At 42.0% G+C, this 19,542-nt stretch overlaps 3 protein-coding genes across 3 annotated transcripts in view; 2 read left to right on the top strand and 1 right to left on the bottom strand.

The window, feature by feature from the left end:
* LOC309329717 (vomeronasal type-2 receptor 26-like) overlaps positions 1-8,041 on the bottom strand; it is a gene marked incomplete at both ends in the record, with an annotated part of 35,206 nt that extends 27,165 nt beyond the window's left edge. The window contains 2 exons of the mRNA XM_081840730.1: positions 3,906-4,197; positions 7,785-8,041. Coding sequence (XP_081696856.1) covers positions 3,906-4,197; positions 7,785-8,041 — 549 coding nt within the window. The remainder of the gene's footprint in view (positions 1-3,905; positions 4,198-7,784) is intronic.
* The window catches only part of METTL25B (methyltransferase like 25B), a 492,409-nt gene that overhangs the window by 176,998 nt on the left and 295,869 nt on the right, over positions 1-19,542 (top strand). The gene's annotated exons all lie outside the window — the stretch shown is intronic.
* The window catches only part of LOC309329710 (vomeronasal type-2 receptor 26-like), a gene marked incomplete at its 5' end in the record, with an annotated part of 190,674 nt that overhangs the window by 61,871 nt on the left and 109,261 nt on the right, over positions 1-19,542 (top strand). The gene's annotated exons all lie outside the window — the stretch shown is intronic.

Raw genomic sequence — 19,542 nt, 5'->3', positions numbered from 1 at the left:
AATGGCACACTGTGAAGTTCCCTTGTGTAATTTTTTTTTTCTTTTGATGCTGTTGTTGATTTCCTCTTGTTTGATCTTGTGGTGTTCTGTGTCGTTGGCTTTTGCCACAATAAAACTAACTTGTTGCATTGTTGCTTTTTTAATCCTTTAAAAATCCTAAAAAGTCCAATAACAACTCAACAAGATAATTGTTCCTGAAAATCCCTTTAGTTTTAGACTGCTCGTCAGCATTCTCCAAACAAAGGTAATAAATAGCCTGTTTAGATATATATAAAATCCCATAAATTAGGTCATGGGAATTCCTGCCTCCCACCTTTCTGACTAGAGATCATTCCTTCAGGACACGGAGCACAATCATAGCAGCAAAACGTCTCTCCTTCCTTCTTTTTCCTACTGAAGCCAGGGTTGCAGTTGTCATTGCACACAGAAAGGGGCAGCGCCTGTGCAAAATCATATAGATGAGCAACAATAGATTAGCCCTTTTCAGTCCTTCACCTCCATGTGATTAGACTCATGTGAGGGGCAGAGAGACTGAGGATGAACCAGTTGGCTCAGCTCTTCTGTCGCCCCTTTGTTACCAATTCCCAACTTCATCTCTAGGTTTGATCAGTCTAAGACTCAGCCTGAAAGCCGGTCATAGGAAAGACAATGCAATCTCCAGACCCCCCAAAATATGAAGTTTTAGAAATAAGATAAAGATATCTTGGAGATAAAAGCAAGGTCCATCTTTTTTCCTTCCAGAAATTACTAAGCCTTTCCTCCTCCCAGGAAGGGAAGGGGTTGTGATCGGGAGACGATTCCTGCGTCATGCAGGGGGCGCTCCGCCCCCTGCTTCAACTCCAGGGCTGGTGTGCCACACCCCTCCCCAGTTGGGCACCCAATAGGGAAGCTCGTGGGGGCGTGGCTTGCTGCTCAAACGCAGCCGCACCAGCCATCCCCACCATTGCACACCCTCCACTCCCTTTAGATTAGCTGTTCCTGAGACTTTGCTATGGACCTCTGGTTGGTCACCCTGTTTAACCAGGAGGCCTGGTAGGAGTTTTTTCCAATTGGCTAAATTGGCCCAGCCTCTTGGTTTTTTCCGCCTACCTCGTAGCAACCTTCACAACTTTTGTGGTATTTGGTGGTTAGGCATTGGAATGTGTTGTTGGTGTTTCGGGGGGCAAGGTGTGGCCATCGCCTTCCCCGACAATTTTGGGTATTCCGCTAAAGGAAGCCAGCGGTCGTGGATCCTGTCCGATGCCCGTGTGGTGGGGGGGGCCATGGCACGACCCTCGGTGACATCAGGAAGAGAGCCTATAGTTGGATTAGCATCAACAGGTTTCCCCTACTGGTGGTTAACCCCTCCTCAGACTCACCCCTCTACAAGTGGGTGGAGTCTAATGTTCTGTGGTCCAATGCCTAAGCCAATACCTTCTCACATGCTGTAATCAATAAAGTTGTGGCCTTTACCTTACCCATTAACCTTGCATTCTGTGTCCACATGTCTTTATTCCCCAAGCGGGGATTGGGTCCTCGAATCACAACATGATATTCTGTGACACTCTACAAAATCAAATATGTTACTTTCCAATTCTCTGTAACTAGCTTATGTGACTACACATTTTCACAAAACAATTAAATGGCACAGAGGGCCAAAAATACTCCTTGCTTTAATTTAAGTTTTGAGATCGATTTATGAGGTCAAGGGTCATAAAGCATAAGATATACAATACGGCACCTTAAGAACTGATGGTATGGTGAGCTGTTCAGAAGGGAACATTCCCCTTTTATAAAGTCAAGAGTTTGCAGTTATAATTCACCTGATTAAAACTTGGATGCCGCACAATTCGCTCATCATTGATGGTCAACTCTTTGCCTGCTGGAGCCTGAGGCTCCAGTCGTCCAACTTTCAATCTCGTCAGTGAGCCATTGGGGAAAGTGATCCAATTGGTAACATCAAAACCTTCAACCAGTTCTCCATGTTCATCAAAGTGCACCATATCTCCAGTGCTGCTGTTGAATACAAGGCTCTTCAGAAAGGGATGGACCTGGAATATTGAAATATTTACAGGGAATTAGTGAAATGAATAACTGTGCTTAAAGCAGTACATATGGTGATGCGGTATTTCAACTTGTCTATCATCATCATCAGCATCATTAACATGAAATGAATTACGTAAAGAACAGTTGTTGCAGGGGATACATTGATTGAAAATGTGTAGCAAACCAGATCGGTAGTTGCGTTCCTATTGCAGATATTTTGCAAGCTAGCATGTTGAGTAAATGTGCACCAGATCAGACAAACTAATTTCTGTGGCTCTTTCCATCAGACACGGCTGGAGCTCATTGGGACTGGTGAGGTGAAAAGGCAGGAGATCAGTGGTAGATGGAGGCAAAGCAAAAAAGTTGCTCATATAGAGTTGTCATTACCTGCCATGGTTGCACATTCAGAAAGGCAAATCTCTCTCCTCTTGCCAGTCTGCTGTGTCTGGAGCTGGATTTGTATATGGAGTTCAAAGCATGTGCCACAGCATAGACAGCTTTGTAGACATTGTAGCTGTGACCAGTCATGTGTTTTTCATACAAAACCCCAGGAAGGTTCTCCAGTTTCTCCTCCAAAGTGCAGGGTTCTTTCTGTGCAGCCTCCACCTCCTGTCCGTTAGATGCTTTCAGGGAGCAGGTGAAAGTCTGTTCCCAGACATCCTGGATGAAAACATCCTCTTTGTTCCAGAAGGGTCTTATCGTCTGAATGAACTTCTGGAACCCTAATGGCTGACTGGAGTGGACAGTGAAGGATAGAGTACCATGGAACATTTGTATTTCCCAGTCTTTCTGGATAGACACTGAATCAAAATCCCAGTGAGATGTAGCAACCCACACCTTACACAGAGGTGGCCATCCCATTATTGGTCCTATAAATAACAATATTCTCAAAACCTGAAAGGATGGAGGTTCCCCATAAACCACAAATACATTAGCTTTTGTCTCAAACGCAATTGCATAACTTTTCTGATTCTGTAAAGCCAAGCGTATCATCTCATCCAGATAATTCCATTTTTCCAACCTTAGTATGAAGTCATAGCAGATGCCATGCTCAAAGAGTAGTGGTAAAATTGTCTGTAGAAACTGGTCCCCTTTGTCATTATCCACAGCACAAACTACAATCCATGTCCATTTGAAATGTTGAAGTAATCGCACAATTCCTATGTGCTGTTTGGCTTCATTTGGGACCATCTGGTATAAAAATGGGAAGTGCATGTTTGCATCCTGTATCGCCAAAAAAGATCCATATGTGAGCTAAAATAGAATGTATGAGATGTTTTGTTTTGGTTCTGATGTATTATGAGTGAATGCAAAAATATAGGTTTCACAGGTACTTCAGAGACATAGCTTTCCCAATAAATGTCTGCATAGGTTTTAAAGAAGAAAATTTCAAGTAAGGGAAAACAGTGTGGAAGAAGAGCCAGTAATCTGCTTCATTAGTGATAATTTCTTAATGTTTCTCCTAATGTTTTAAAAATATGTAGTCCAGCCCTGTAGAGCAAGTATTTCCCTTCTTCTATGTAACAGCCATTAAGGTGTTTTAGAGTACTATATTAACCTCCTTAGTCTCTTCCTCTCTAGACTAAAGTTACACAGTTCTGTCAGCCATTGATTACATTATGTGTTTTCAGCTGTGTATTAGGTCTAGTACAAACGAAAAAGAAAGAATCCATAAAAACTCAAATCCTTTACATCCTGGACACAATCATTCCATTCCACTTCAATTTACAGATACTCAAGTTTTCTGGACAATTGGCTCTCAGCACTGCTTGGTCAATCCCAATCCAAACTGCCCTCCTGAATAAAACTTTACAGAAACCTTGCCAAGACTGTGTTGAAATCAAGATAGTATTTCCCATACACCCATGCTCCCGATTTACCTGTGGAATCTTGTGGGTTGCTGAAATGGTGGCCATATTGGCAGAGATTTCAGAGATGCATCCTCCAATGAGAGCTATCAGATTGTTCCACTTGTGACACTTGAAGTTGGGGACAAATCTATGCTGTGTGGAAAGCAGGTTGAGCGAGGCCTTGTAGGTCATCCTTGCTGTGTAGTAGCTGTTGAGGACGCGGAACCCTAGAGAGATGTTGGATAAGACTTTGGGATTCTCATTGATTTCTTTGACAGCAAATGCTAAGGCCAGGATGTGCTGGTAGTTCTTTGGCACAGAGCTGTAATAAAATTATAACAGAATGGACTAAAATGAGGATGAGGATGAGGATGAGGATGAGGATGAGAATGAGGAAGAAGAAGAAGAAGAAGAAGAAGAAGAAGAAGAAGAAGAAGAAGAAGAAGAAGAAGAAGAAATGCTCTCTGCATTTAAGGGAGTTACTCTTTGTACCAATAAAAACAAGCAATTGAAAGTCAATAGGTGTGGCCTTGCCAACACAGTGCCCATAGGTGCAAGAAAGCCATAGAGAACATCACCTGAGGCCACAGAACCTTCGATCACTTCCCCTGCTGACTGCTTACTTCACCATGAAATGTGAGTGGTTATGCCTCCCAGAAGTACATATAACTAAATAATGGAATGGGAAGATCAAAGCTCTTTGCTCTGAACATTTTTCCAGGCTTTGATCTTCACCTGAACAGTGGATCAGAAAATAGAGCACTATGAGGGCAGAAGTGGAGCAATCTGAGGGGAAAGTTCGGGGAGGAAGTGATGTGCTCCAAAAGTGAGGAGAGACAGAAAAGAGTAGGACTTGTGTTCCATAGAGAGGAATCAGAAGGTGGACATGGACATAAACTCACATCCCTCAAGGCTGAGAAGGAACAAAGTTTGGGCAGGATCAAATGAGAACAGCCTACCAGAGATATAGGAAATTAGGGACTGCTCCCCTACTTAATGCTTATATTTATCTGAGACGGTCTTACAAACAATTACTAAGGAGAAAGAAACTGGAAGCTGAAAGAGCCGCATGGCACAGTTTGGTTAAGGCATCACACGAGAAAGATACTACTTGCTTTTGGCGAACCATATCTGGTCTACTGGATCAGGAGCGTACTAATTCCATCTGTACAGTGGAACCAATGGAGTGGTTGCGCCATTTTCAATCTCTGTTCTATGACCAGGAAGCCCAACATTACAAACTATGCATTCAATTGGAGGACCTACCTCATTGGCCACCAGTAACTGTAAAGGAAGTTGAGAACTTAATCGCACAATTAAAGAACAACAAGGCCCCAGGGAATGATTACATCCCTGCCGAACTTCTGAAGTCCAACATTGGCTGGTGGGCCCCCCTGCTGGCGTCTTTATTCTCTTGGATCGACTCAACGGGTTTACTCCCAGATGGTTGGACTGAGGCAATAGTTATTCCAATCTATAAAAAAGGACCTATGCCAGACCCGGCGAGCTATAGACCAATCAGCCTTCTGCCTATACCCAGCAAACTATATGCCAAACATCTTTATATTAAGCTAACTAGCTGGCTGGAAACTGAAGCTATTCTAGCGGAAGAGCAAGCGGGTTTCAGACAAGGCAGATCCACCATAGACCATTGCTTCACCCTAGCCTATTTAATTGACAAATATGCCAAAAAAACCCGTGGGGTGCTATATGCAGCCTTTATCGATCTAAAGGCTGCTTTCGATTCAATTCCACGTGCAAGACTCTGGGATAAATTGAGCACATCAAGTATAGACAAAAGACTATTATTTCTGATCAGCTGTTTATATAAAGACACGGTGCTGCATGTAAGAACTTCGTTAAATGGCCATCTTATAGGACCAGTTCCTGTCAGCAAGGGGGTCAAGCAAGGTTGCATCCTGGCCCCAGTTCTATTCAACTTTTACATCAATGATATGGTTAACTGTTTGTCATCTCCGGACTTCCACGCCCCCAAACTGGCTGACAAATCAATATCAGTACTTTTGTATGCTGATGATGCGATACTTCTATCTCGAACAAGAATAGGCTTAAATAGGCTCATAGGTGAACTTTCAGCATACTGCAGGAGAGAGCAACTGGCAATAAACTATCAGAAAACCAAAATTATGGTTTTTGCAAGGAAACACAGACAGTACAGCTGGAGGATGGATAACCAGACAATTGAACAGGTTAAAGCCTTCAAATATCTGGGCATCGTTTTCCAGTCGACTGGGTCCTGGGATGTCCATCAAAAATGTGCCAAAGAAAAAGCAGCTCAAAGTATTAAGATGCTGTCCCGCTTCTTTTACACGAAGGGGGGCAGATACATCCCAGCAGCCCTTGAAGTTTTTCAAGCAAAACCTCTGGCGCAGCTACTGTATGGGGCACAAATCTGGACGGGGAACCACTGCTCCAGTCTTGAAACTGTTCAGTCTAAATTCCTAAGGCAGATATTCGGCGTCCCCACCTGTGTTCCAAACGCAGCATTACGACTCGAGGCCTGCCTTCCATCTGTAGAAACTCAGACCTGGCAAAGAACATTCAACTATTGGCTTCGTCTTAATCTAAATCCACCTGGTCTACTGCCTCTAGTAATGCAAGACCCTCACAAAAGCAAGTGGTTCAAAACTGTGCATCAAAAACTCCTTACATGCGGTTTGCATTCACAGTCCCTACTATCAATGGGCCTCATTAAAGCAAAGAGTCTAATAGGCCAGCGCCTGAAAGACATTGAACGGCAAAACAACCTGACTATCTTAAAGAAACTGTGCCCATGGTATACCTACTCTCCCCCTTCTCATTTTGACTCCCCAGCTTCATATCTGTTTAAATTAACCATCCCAAAATACAGACGTGCCTTTACATTGGCTAGATGGGATGTTCTTCCTTCTGCCGTACTCGAAGGTCGTTATCAAAAGACTCCATTTGAAAAACGTCTCTGCCCATGTGGAGATGGTAACACGGAAACAGTGTCCCACGTCCTCCTATCCTGCCCCATTTACAAAGACCTAAGGAATGAGATTATTACTCCACTCATTCTCTCCAACCCCGGCCGCTCACCAGACATTACACTGTATTTTCTCTTATCTGATACGGATAGTCAGATAACAGAGAAGGTCGCGAGGTACATCGAGAGAGCTGTGAAATTGAGGGCCACCATCTGAGTGACAGACTTGTTCATCTGACGGACCTCCTTTTGCCTGCTCTTTTCTTCTTTTTATTCTTATTTTTATTTTTAATTCTTGTATAGCTGTGGCCTGTTGGCTTTGCTAATAAAGTTTTGATCTGATCTGGGCAGGACAGAAATAGGGAGGCAGTGACAAGGCATGATCCACCATGTGAAAATGCTGTTGAAGGCTTACTAAATCATGAAAAGAAGCACAGAACTGTTTATTTCAGTGGGCCTCGCAAAGGAAAACTTAGCATTACAACCAGTTAGTAAGAGAAATGAATACAGTAAACACACAATCTGTATTCAGCTTTACATGCCTGGCAAAACAATAAAAAATTAATCCAAAGGGGGGTGGGTGTCTGGGGAAAAAGACTTTGGGAATCCCATCTGCCATTGAACCTGATTTATATTGACTATACACAAAGCTGGCTTTTGGCATGATTCCCGGAACGTGACCCTCGTGTAAACTGGGGGCTTCCTGTCTCTGCCTCTCTCTCTAGCCATCTCTTGCCCCTCATCTTGTCATGCTGAGCTTGAGTACCTCATACCTCTTCCATGAAACTAAAGAATGCTTCACCCCACCATTACAATGTTACTGGGTTTCCATGAAGAAGAACATCAAAATATGAATCACAGTACTGCTCAATGATGCGTTTTCAATCATTTCAGTCTGATTATATTATACAGGGATAGAAGGGGAATAAATAATGCCTTACATAGGTTCATCAATCAGTATCTGTGAAGGCTGTTCCCTGAAAGACTGGATATTAGAGAAGTATATGACTTGCGAAACCATCTCACCAATTACAAGGTCTCCTGGCTGGTAAAATTCGTGAGCAATAGGAAGAGGATCATCATAAATGCTGCAGTTAATAGAATGTGCCTTACATATGGTGTGAAGCAGAAGTAACAGCAGAAACAGCACCAGCAGGATCCGGCTGAGAAATCTTCCCCTCCCAATGTAGATTCCCATGTTTCCACTACAGCCTTATAGGCAGGTGTTATCAGTTTGCCTAAAGTATCCTTTGAATAGGGGGCTGTTAGGTAATCTATGCACCAGCGCTTTGGTCTTCTAGTTAAAAATGGTTCTTCAACTCTCAGTAGCCCCAGCCAGCAAATTTTCTTTTTCTTCACACATTATTCCCATGGATAACTGGAGGTTGCGGGGATACAAATCATTATGTTATTATTACTTCTTTTTTAAAATCACCATCTGTAGCAGTTAAGTTATAGAATTTCACCGTTCCTTGGTTTGCAAAGAAAATAATTGTACCCACGACAGTTGCTCCAAAGAACAGAAAGTACAGTATGGTAAAGCAGCATTTCAGTTAAACCATGTGCTAAACCATGCCTAGTCAAGGAAGTTCACATTTCACAAAAAGAATTTTCCTTGAAATTGAAAACTGCATGGAATCATATCCAAACATGAAAAAGAAGAATGATGATACAAAAGATTGCAGAGCCCTGGCTGTGCCTAGATATAGCTCTGAACAATAACATAACAAGCTCTGTTATGCCTTTTTAAAGATGCTGTTGTTGTTTTTTAATCCAAGCAGAATGTGTATATCTACTATGTAAGAGGATGGAAGCCAGCAATTTTGACAATGATGGAGATGATTCCTCAGTGTGTTCTTCGTATTTGCAGTTGCATCATGCCTGACCAAATTGCTAAAGCCTCTCCCCCCTGAATTGTGCAAATATGATTGTCTTTCTTGAGAGATAATAAGTAGGCAGCATTGCTTAGTCCTGAGCAAGAGTTAAGCTTTCCCAGAGATCATTCTTAGTTGGCAGAAAATGAAGGTCTGGGTTTAAATGTAGAGTCAAATCTGAGTGTATGTGAGATTCAGTCCTGTCCCGTCCTGTCCCCCACCCTGAAGATGGGTTCATCTCCGTCATCACTTGTCTTCCCAGTATTGTTTGCCCCAATATTGGTATCAATAACAAAGTGACATTAGGGTTGCCATATTTCAAAATATATGTGAAGGGACTTGACAAGAAGTCAAATTTGAAGAAAAGATTTTGTAAGATAAAAGGGGGGAAATATTTACTTTCATTATTATCATTATTATCATTTATTTTCCCTGTGGGTGTACATATGTGTCTTTTGTATGGAATGTCTGGGAGGAAATAAGACGGTAAATAACAAATAACAAACTAAATATTGATGTATGTAATTTTTATTTCTCAATTATATTTCGTGGTAGTATGGTTTTAATGTGTTTTCTTTTGTAACATAAAATCATTCAATAAAAATTATTTTTTTAAAAAAAAAAAATATTTAGCCCAGATATCACAGCTGGTCCATGATTGCAGGGGGGGGGGGGCGGAGATACTGGCAAAGCAGGGTTAAAGAACAGGTACGTAACTTAGGGGTGCTCCCAGATGCATTACTGTCCATTACTTGAGGCCCAGGTCATCTTGTGCTGGTAGCCCAGCTATGCCCCTCTCTGCACAGGGAGAGACTGACTTCTGTGGCCTGTACTCTGGTAACATCCAAGTTGGATAACTGCAATGTGTTATACATGGGGCTGCCTCTGAAAGCAGTTCTGAAACTTCAGCTGCTGCAGAATTCAATGACCAGGTTGCTCACCAGAACAAGATGGTTTGAGCATATTATACCAATCCTGACTGCACGGGCTGCCCATTAGTTTCTAGGCCCTTTACCTACAAAGACTTAAATGCATTAGGACCCCAGTGCCTCAAGGTGGCACTTGTGATCTGAGGCCCTTCTCTGCATCTACTGTCCCTGAGAGGTTCAGAGGATAACAAGACAAGAATGGGCCTTTGCTGTGGTGGCTCCCCTACTGTGGAATACTCTGCCCAGAGAGGCTCGCCTGGGACCATCATTACATGTCTTTATTTTGTTTAACATCTGTTTACTGAAGGCAGAAATTTTGCAGGCATTCTATAATGTAAGAGTTACAGATAGGTGGCCGTGTTGGTCTGCCATAGTCAAAACAAAATAAAAAAATTCCTTCCAGTAGCACCTTAAAGACCAACTAAGTTAGTTCTTCGTATGAGCTTTCGTGTGCATGCACACTTCTTCAGATCTTCTTCTTCTTCTTCTTGCAACTTATTACCAAACTTAAAACCATGGAGAGACCTGGTCTGAACAAAGACATTGGATTCTTATCTCATTATACATGACAAAGCCATTTTTCACCTTCTCACCCCTTGCTTTTTCCTGTAAGACCTATTGCAGTCGTTAAGAATCGTCAACAGGCTCATCTCAGCTATCTGCCAATCACCCAATCCCACCACCCTTCTGAGTAATACCCCTCCCCACCTTCTCACTATATAGAAGGGTCTGGTGACTTCTGTTTCAGTGTATCTGAAGAAGTGTGCATGCACACGAAAGCTCATACCAAGAACTAACTTAGTTGGTCTTTAAGGTGCTACTGGAAGGAATTTTTTTATTTTGTTTTATAATGTAAGAGTTAGAGAAACAAAATCAGCCTCTAAGTGTGATCCAGCCCTGGAGTTGAGTGATATTTCATTTTAGTGGGCAGACATGTCTGCTCAGCTTTGTCAGTCAAAAACAAATCCCTAGAAAGAGGTTATGGTAGTTTATTCAGGTGAAACCTTGTGATAATCTGGATCATCTTACATCTCCATCAACTTGCATTCATCTTAGTGAAAAAGAAGAGGACCTAATTTTCAAGTATGAGAACATCTCAAGATGGGGGAAAGGTATTTAAGAAGGACAGAATCCATACCCTCATTTTTAAAAAAGTAAAAGCACCTCTTTGAATATTTCCCATAATCTGACCCATTCAACCCCTCAGTGTCTCAAAACCTCTGTGCTGGGAAGAGATGATCATAATTTGTGTGGCAGAGTCAATCTAGTTAATTTTGTCTTTGCCCCTCAGCTTGCTCAAAATCTGAGGCATAGGGTGGTGCTGTGGTCCAAACCACAGAGCCTAGGTCTTGCTGATAAGAAGCTTGGTGGTTCGAATCTCCGTGATGGTGTGAGCTCCCATTGTTTGTTTGTTTTTTTTATAAATATTTTATTGACATTTTTTAGATACAGTGCACAAAAGAAGAACAGTATCACATATATCTTAACATATTTTCAAAACTTCTTTGGACTCCCTCACATCTCCCGCTCCCACTTTCATCACAATAAAGTTTTTCCAGCAATTTATCACCTTGTTTCCCTTTTTATTATCTAACTTTCCCATGTTGTTTCTCTAGTTTCGGATACCCTAAGTTCAAATCCCAAAATTTTAAATATGGTCTGATAATTATCCAAAAATTTATATTTTCCTAAGTCTAACTTGTCTTCGTATCTCCATCTAATTTAGTGGTGCCAAATTATTTATGATCTAGCATCCTTCTTAACATTCAGCCAAATTACAATGTTTTTGTAAATAAATCTTGAATTTCTTCCAATCTTCTTCAACCCTCTCCTCTCCCAGGTCTCGGATTCTGCCAGTCATCTCGGCCAGTTCCATATAGTCTATCAGTTGCGTCTGCCATTCTTTCAGTGTGGGTAAATCTTGGGTTTTCCAGTGCTTGGCAACGAGTATCCTTGCTGCTTTTGTTGCATACATAAAAAATGTTCGGTCTTTCTTTAACACCTTCTAGCCGACAATCCCCAGAAGAAAGGCCTCTGGTTTCTTAGGGAAGGTATACTTAAATACCTTTTTCAGCTCATTATATATCATTTCCCAGAAAGCCTTCACTTTAGGGCAAGTCCACCAGAGGTGAAAGAATGTTCCTTCATTTTCTTTACATTTCCAGCATTTGTTATCAGACAAATGGTATATTTTTGCAAGTTTGACTGGGGTCATGTACCATCTATATATCATTTTCATAACATTTTCTTTCAAAGCATTACATGCAGTAAAATTCAACCCAGTAGTCCACAACCTTTCCCAGTCCTCAAACATGATATTATACCCAATGTCCTGTGCCCATTTTATCATTGCCGATTTAACCGTTTCATCTTGTGTATTCCATTTTAACAGCAGGTTGTACATTCTTGAAAGTACCTTAGTCTTAGGCTCTAACAGTTCCGTTTCCAACTTCGATTTCTCCACCTGAAACCCTAACTTTTTGTCATTTTTAAAAACCTCTTTAATCTGGGCGTAATGTAACCAGTCTCGCACTTTATCTTTCATTTTCTCCAAACTCTGCAATTTCCAATTGTCTCCATCTTTTTCTAATATTTCCCAATATTTTGGCCATTTGGCCTCCATATTGAGTCTTTTTCGGGCCTTAGCTTCCAAAGGTGAAAGCCACCTTGGAGTTTTATTTTCCAATAAGTCTTTGTATTTTGTCCAGACATTAAACACTGCTTTTCTGACAATATGATTCTTGAAAACCTTGTTGATCTTAACCTTGTCATACCATAAATATGCATGCCACCCAAAAGCATTATTAAAACCTTCCAAATCTAGTACGTCAGTGTCCTCGAGAAGTAGCCAATCTTTTAGCCAGCAGAAAGCTGCGGCCTCATAGTACAACTTTAAGTCTGGCAGGGCAAAGCCCCCTCTTTCTTTCACATCAGTTAATATCTTAAACTTAATTCTGGGCTTTTTGCCCTGCCAGACAAATTTAGAAATATCTCTCTGCCACTTCCGGAAGCACTCTGTTTTGTCCACAATCTGTAATGTTTGAAACAAAAACAGCATTTTTGGCAATACATTCATCTTAATAGCAGCAATTCGACCCAACAAGGAAAGTTTCAATTTTGTCCAACTGTCTAAGTCTCTCTTAATTTCTGACCAGCATTTTTCATAATTGTCCTTAAATAGACTCAGATTTTTTGCTGTTATATTTACCCCTAGGTATTTTACTTTTTTAACCACATTTAGTTCTGTCTCTCTCTGAAACCGTTCTGACTCTGTATCTGTCAATTTTTTTTCCAATACCTTAGTTTTCTGTTTGTTTAATTTAAATCCCGCCACCCGACCAAAATCTTGGATCAATTGTAATACTCTTTTCGTGCTAGATTCTGGCTCCTGCAGGGTCAAAACTAGGTCATCTGCAAAAGCTTTAAGTTTATATTGTTTCGCTCCGACCTGGATTCCTTCCACCAACCGGTCCCCTCTAATCATATTCAAGAGCACCTCCAGAACCGAGATAAATAACAATGGGGAAATAGGACAATCTTGTCGTGTTCCTTTTTCAATTTTGAACTCTTCTGTAACCACATTGTTAAGTCAAAATAAAAAAATTCCTTCCAGTAGCACCTTAAAGACCAACTGAGTTAGTTCTAGGTATGAGCTTTCGTGTGCATGCACACTTCTTCAGATACACTGAAACAGAAGTATCAATTTAGCCTTTTGTTCTGAATAAATTGCATCAATCCCACTTTCAAAACCCCGTCCCACTCCCATCTCTTCTAAATTTACCTTCATGAATTTCCAAGAGATGTTGTCAAAGGCCTTCTCCGCATCTATGAAAATTAACACTGCCTTTGTATTGGTATTTGTTTGCAAGAGTTCCAAGATATCAATAATGTTCCTTGTGTTAGCAAACAAATGTCTACCTGGGAGAAAGCCTGCCTGGTCCTTATGAATTACTTCATTTAAGACTTTTTTAAGTCTACTTGCTAAAATGTCTGCAAATATTTTATAATCCACATTTAAGAGAGAGATGGGACGGTAGTTCTTAAGTTGTGTCTTTTCATCTTCCGATTTTGGTATCAATGTGATAAAGGCTTCTTTCCACGATTCCGGCGCCTTCTTCCCCTCTATAATTTCATTGCTAACCTCCATCAGTGGTTGTATCAAATAGTCTTTCAATGTCTTATAGTACTTGGAGGTCAGCCCATCTGGCCCTGGAGATTTGCCCAGTTGCATGTTCTGAATGGCTTGTTCGATCTCTTGACGTGTTATTTTGCAATTCAGGATTGATCTGTTTTCTTGTGACAATTTTGGTAGTCCATACTTTTTCAAAAATTGTTTAATCTCTGCCTCATCTTGCAGCCCTTGGGTGTATAATTTTTTGAAGTATCTTTGGAAACACTTTCTAATGTCCACAGGGTTCTGAATATTTCTTCCTTCGATCTCCAAATTTGTAACCGTATTTAGTTTTTGTCTCTTCTTCAGCTGCCAAGCTAGCAGTTTTCCACATTTATTCGCCGATTCGAATGTTTTTTGTTTCATTAATTTAATCTTCCACTCTATTTCCTGGTTTATCAGTTTAGAATATTGTGCTTGATAGAGTTTAATTTCTCTCAGGATCGGCTGTGACTTCGGATTAGATCTTAACTTCTTCTCAAATTCTTTAATTTTTTCTAAAATCTTATCTTTTTTCTCATTTTGTGTCCTTTTCTTTACAGCATTCTGTTGTATCAAGAACCCCCTCATCACAGCCTTGCTTGCATCCCAGATGATCATTTTTTCCACCGTAGTGTTCAAATTTATCTCAAAGTAGCCCTTCAAAACTTTTTGGGCCTTCTTGATAATCTCCTGATCTCTAAACAAATTGTCATTCATCTTCCATCTAAAGGAACCGGTTGGTAGTAGTCTCATATCCATCTTTACTGCATTATGGTTGGAGCAGGTCTTTGGGCAGATTTCCACCTTTCTAGTCTTAGGTGCCAGACCTCTAGATATCCATATTTGGTCGATTCTTGTCCATGTCAGTTGGGCTTCAGAAAAGAATGTTCCCTCTCTTCCCAAGGGGTTCTTTGTCCTCCAGATGTCAATCAAGTCCATATTATCTGTCATTTCAAAAAAAGTCTTTGGGAGTCTGCCATCTTTTGTAACGTTTTGGCTTTGTGACTTGTCCATGTTAGTTGATACGACCCCATTCATATCTCCCATCATAATGATGTTGTCATAGTCCAGATAATCCAGCATGCTCTCATGCAACTTCTTGTAAAATTCCGATTTCCCCTCATTTGGTGCATAGACTCCTAATATCAAAAACTTCTCTCCTTGATGTTGTATCTCAATTGCCACAATTCTTCCATGTTCATCTTTAAATAATAGTTTAGGTGACAGGCTCTCCTTTGCATAGATCACCACTCCTCTCTTCTTCACCCGGTCCGAAGATATAAATTCTTGGCCTAATCTTTTATTTATTAACACTTTTCTATGGAGCCTAGTCACATGTGTTTCTTGCAAACAAACAATGTCCAATTGTTCTTTTTTTAATATATGAAATATATGAAATATCTTCCTCCTTTTTTCCGGGGAGTTGCAACCATGAATATTCCAACTCAGAAGTTGCAGAGACATCCTGAATAAATCTATTATTTTTCTGGGGGTAGTATCTTTTTCTCTGGATCTTCAGGCTCCAAGGGTGAAGGTACAACAGATGCTCCAGGTCCTAAAGGTGTTTCAATTCCTTTCTGAAGGTCCTCTCCGTAAGCGATCAAGAATTTGTCTCTATCTTCAAGTGTTTTAATTTTAACTTTCTTCCCTCTGAAGGTAAAGGATAGTCCCTGAGGAAATTCCCACCTAAAGATGATTGAGTTGCTCCTTAACAATCTGACCAGTTCAAGATAATCAGATCTGAGGTCCAGCAGTTGTTTCGGAATATCTCTATAAATTTCAATTCTTCTGTCCAGAATGTCCAGTAACTTTTCGTAATGTAGGCCTAATATCTTGTCCCTCTCCTCCTTTGATCTCAAAGTTATCAAACAATCTCTGGGCTTGTCCTTCTTTGCAAATTTTCCAAGTCTAAAAGCTGACACAATTTTAAAATCCTATTCTTTTATAGGCCAAAACTTGGAAAATTCTTTAGTCAAAAACTCAGCTAGGTTTCCTTCTTCAACTTCTGGTATTGACCTTATCCTTAAGTTGGTTTCCCGATTCCGCAGTTCTATCATAGATAAATACATCTGTTGCTCTCCAACTTGTTTACAGAGCTCCCATTGTTTGGTCCCAGCTCCTGCCAACCTAGCAGTTCGAAAGTACATCAAAGTGCAAGTAGATAAAAAGGTACCACTCCATGGGGAAGGTAAACGGCGTTTCCATGCGCTGCTCTGGTTCGCCAGAAGCGGCTTATTCATGCTGGCCACATGACCGGGAAGCTGTACACCGTCTCCCTCGGCCAGTAAAGTGAGATGAGCACTACAACCCCAGAGTCTACCGCTACTGGACCTAATGGTCAGGGGTCCCTTTACATTTACCTATGATGCTCCTATAGGATCAGGCACTGTTGGGAATTAGTTCACATAACAGATGTTTTAGTTTTATACAATAAAATTGGCCGTTGAAATAAATCCTCAAAAAAGAAGTCATGCCTCATTCTTTATGTGAGTACAAGGCCAACATGCGATGGGGTCAACTGAATTTGGGGAGGGAATGCATCAAACACTCATACCGCAATTCCAATGACATTTCTATTGCCGTCATATCTGATGAGATATGAGGAAGAGTCAAATAAAGAGATTAATCTGTATTTTAATTTATTTTTTCTTCCTTATCATTTGTTCTCTGCTGTTCAGCTCAGGCCTAAGGACAATAATGTAGCATTTGGGGGAAAAGATGCAACCCAGTAATCCAGCACTGGAGGCCAAGATGGAGAAGATCTCCACAGCCACCATGTATTTCCCTTTGGTGCTCAAGTAGGTTGGCACAAAGGACAACCAAACACTGCAAAACACCAACATGCTGAAAGTGATAAATTTGGCTTCATTGAAACTGTCAGGGAGTTTCCTGGAAAAGAAAGCTACTATGAAGCTGGCGGTGGCCAGGGAGCCCATGTAGCCCAAGACGGAGTAAAACATGGAGGCTGAACCCTCGTTACATTCAAGTATGATTTCCCCAATCACTGAATGCGTGTCCTTATCTGGAAACGGTGGAGAAGTACTTAACCAAAGAGCACAAATGACAGCTTGGATGAAGCAGCAGAAGAGGACAATCGAATTGGTCAGTCCTTTCCCCACCCATTTCCTTATGCTGGATCCTGGTTTGGTGGCCATAAATGCCACAACCACAGTGACCGTCTTTGCCAACACAGTGGAAATGGCCAAAGAGAAAACAAGGCCAAAAGCCATTTGTCGAAGAAGACAGATCACCCTTCCAGGCTGTCCAATGAAAAGCAAGGAGCACAGGAAGCAAAGGAGGAGGGAGATGAGAAGGATGTAGGTGAGGGTCCGGTTGTTGGCTTTGACTATGGGAGTATCCTTGTGCTTCAGGAAAATGCCAAGTACTAAAGTTGTGATGAGAGAGAGAGAAATAGCCAACACCACTAAGATGATCCCCAGATTTTCTTTGTAAGAGAGGAAGCTCACAATCCTGGGAACACACTGAGTTTGGTCCTTGTTGGGATATTGGTCCTCGGGACAATTCATGCAAGCGTCTATGTCTGAAAAAGGGAAGAGGTATTTCAAAAGGTCGACCAACATCTATCTAAACACAAACAGTTATTTAAGTACGCCTTTACACTAGGTAATGCCATTCAAAACCAATCAGCCACAAGAAGATTTAAGGATGTCTTTTTGTGTGTTCTTGCAGTTCTTTGACAAAATCCAGGAGAAGTGAATCTCATAGAAAGTTTGTGTAGAAAGTAGCCCACGGTACAAGTTAAAACTCACCTTAGTCGCTCCCTCCACTTCTGCCTCAGGACTCACCAACTACTCCTAGAAGGTTACACAGAACAGGATGAGGCCCTGAGGATGAAAAAGGTTTCTCACCCTGGCTTTAGAGTTGGCAGGAACCAGGAGAGGACCTTCTCAGTGCCTGGGAAATTGCTGGCAACCAAGGGGCACTTTGCTCATTTTTCCATCTCAGTCAGGTGTCTAATCTTTCATTCATTCCTTCATCCATCTACATTGATTTATTACATTTATATCCAAGGAACTACAAGTGGCATACTTCGTTCCCTCCACTTTATACTCACAATGTCCCATGAGTTGTGCAGGCAGCAAAATTGTGATCAGTCTATTGTAGGGCTGCCATACGCCCAAATTTTCCCTGACAGATCTCGGAATCAGTCTGCCAAAAGGCGTCCAGGCAGATTGTTGCTGAATAAGCAAATTGCCTGGAGAAACCTGAACGTATGGCAAGTAGGTAGGTTGTTGTTGTTTTAAGATCCTTTAAAAATCCTATAAAAGCCCAATAACTTTGACAATTTTTTTAAAAAATGACAACAACTCAACAACAAGATGATTGTTTCTGAAAATTCCTTTAGTATTAGACTTCTCTGCATTCACCAGCAGTCTCAAAACAAAGGTAATAAATAGCATATATATATATATATCTCCCATAAATTAGGTCATGGGAATTCCTGCCTCCCACCTTTCTGACTAGAGATCATTCCTTCTGGACACGGAGCACAATCATAGCAGCAAAACGTCTCTCCTTCCTTCTTTTTCCTACTGAAGCCAGGGTTGCAGTTGTCATTGCACACAGAAAGGGGCAGCGCCTGTGCAAAATCATACAGATGAGCAACAAGAGATTAGCCCTTTTCAGTCCTTCACCTCCATGTGATTAGACTCATGTGAGGGGCAGAGACTGAGGATGAACCAGTTGGCTCAGCTCCTCTGTCGCCCCTTTGTTACCAATTCCCAACTTCATCTCTAGGTTTGATCAGTCTAAGACTCAGCCTGAAACAGATCATAGGAAAGACAATGCCATCTCCAGACCCCCTAAAATATGAAGTTGTAGAAATAAGATAAAGATATCTTGAAGATAAAAGCAAGGTCCCCTCGCCCAGCTTGTCCAGATTTTTGGGCTGGGCTGCCATCAGTATGCTGATGACACCTGTAATGGTTCTAGGGGTTGCTCATGCGTACATCGGCGTCACACCTGCCTGGGTTACCTGGGTGAACCCTTTCTGTGCGGACAGCCACTCACCCGTGGCTGTCTCAATCGCTGGCAGAATCCGTGAGTGGGCGTTTCTTGAACTTCTTCCTGCAAAGAGGCTCTTTGACACCTAGTTGCCACCTACTCTCCCTGCGCGGACGCCTTCTGTGCAGGGAGGGTGTGGGCAGCGGAAGACCTGTGTTCTCCCTGCTGGTCTCCGGAGAGGAGTCCTGGAGCCACCTCGCTGATTGCCCCATCTGCCCCCCTTCTCCACTGGTGCTACGCTGAATTCCTTCCCCAGAAGATGGGCTGCTACTCTCCCTGCCGTGATGCTCTCCGGAACCCCTCTGGAGCCCTCCCTCTCCCTCTGGCTCCGATGGCAGTTCCCTGACACCCACCTCCTCCCCAGGACCCCCTCCACCCCCGGCCCGATTTTCCGATTCAACCTCGTCCCTTTCCTCGGCCGACGATGCGGGGAATCCCCTGAAGGAGCTGTCACCATCCTCTGAGGATTCAAAACCAGCTTCCCACCCGCTCTGATCTCTTCCCGCAGGGTGGACCTCCCAGTCTGATTCTTCTCCCTCTGACACCTCCCTTCCCTCCTCCCGGAGGCAGGAAAACCCACAAAGTCCCCTTCGTCGTCTGTGGTTCCAAATTCTTCCTCCCAGAATCTCGCTAGAGGTTTTGGTTTATCCGGGAACAAACTGTGGAATTCTTCCACCAGATAGCCGTCATTGATTGATTCAGCGGGGACCCATGTGTT

The sequence above is a fragment of the Podarcis erhardii genome, assembly GCF_964252035.2.
Source record: "Podarcis erhardii genome assembly, chromosome: 15".
Taxonomy (NCBI): domain Eukaryota; kingdom Metazoa; phylum Chordata; class Lepidosauria; order Squamata; family Lacertidae; genus Podarcis; species Podarcis erhardii.
The sequence above is the reverse complement of the archived record's forward strand: the minus strand, read 5'-3'. Positions and strand labels throughout refer to the sequence as shown.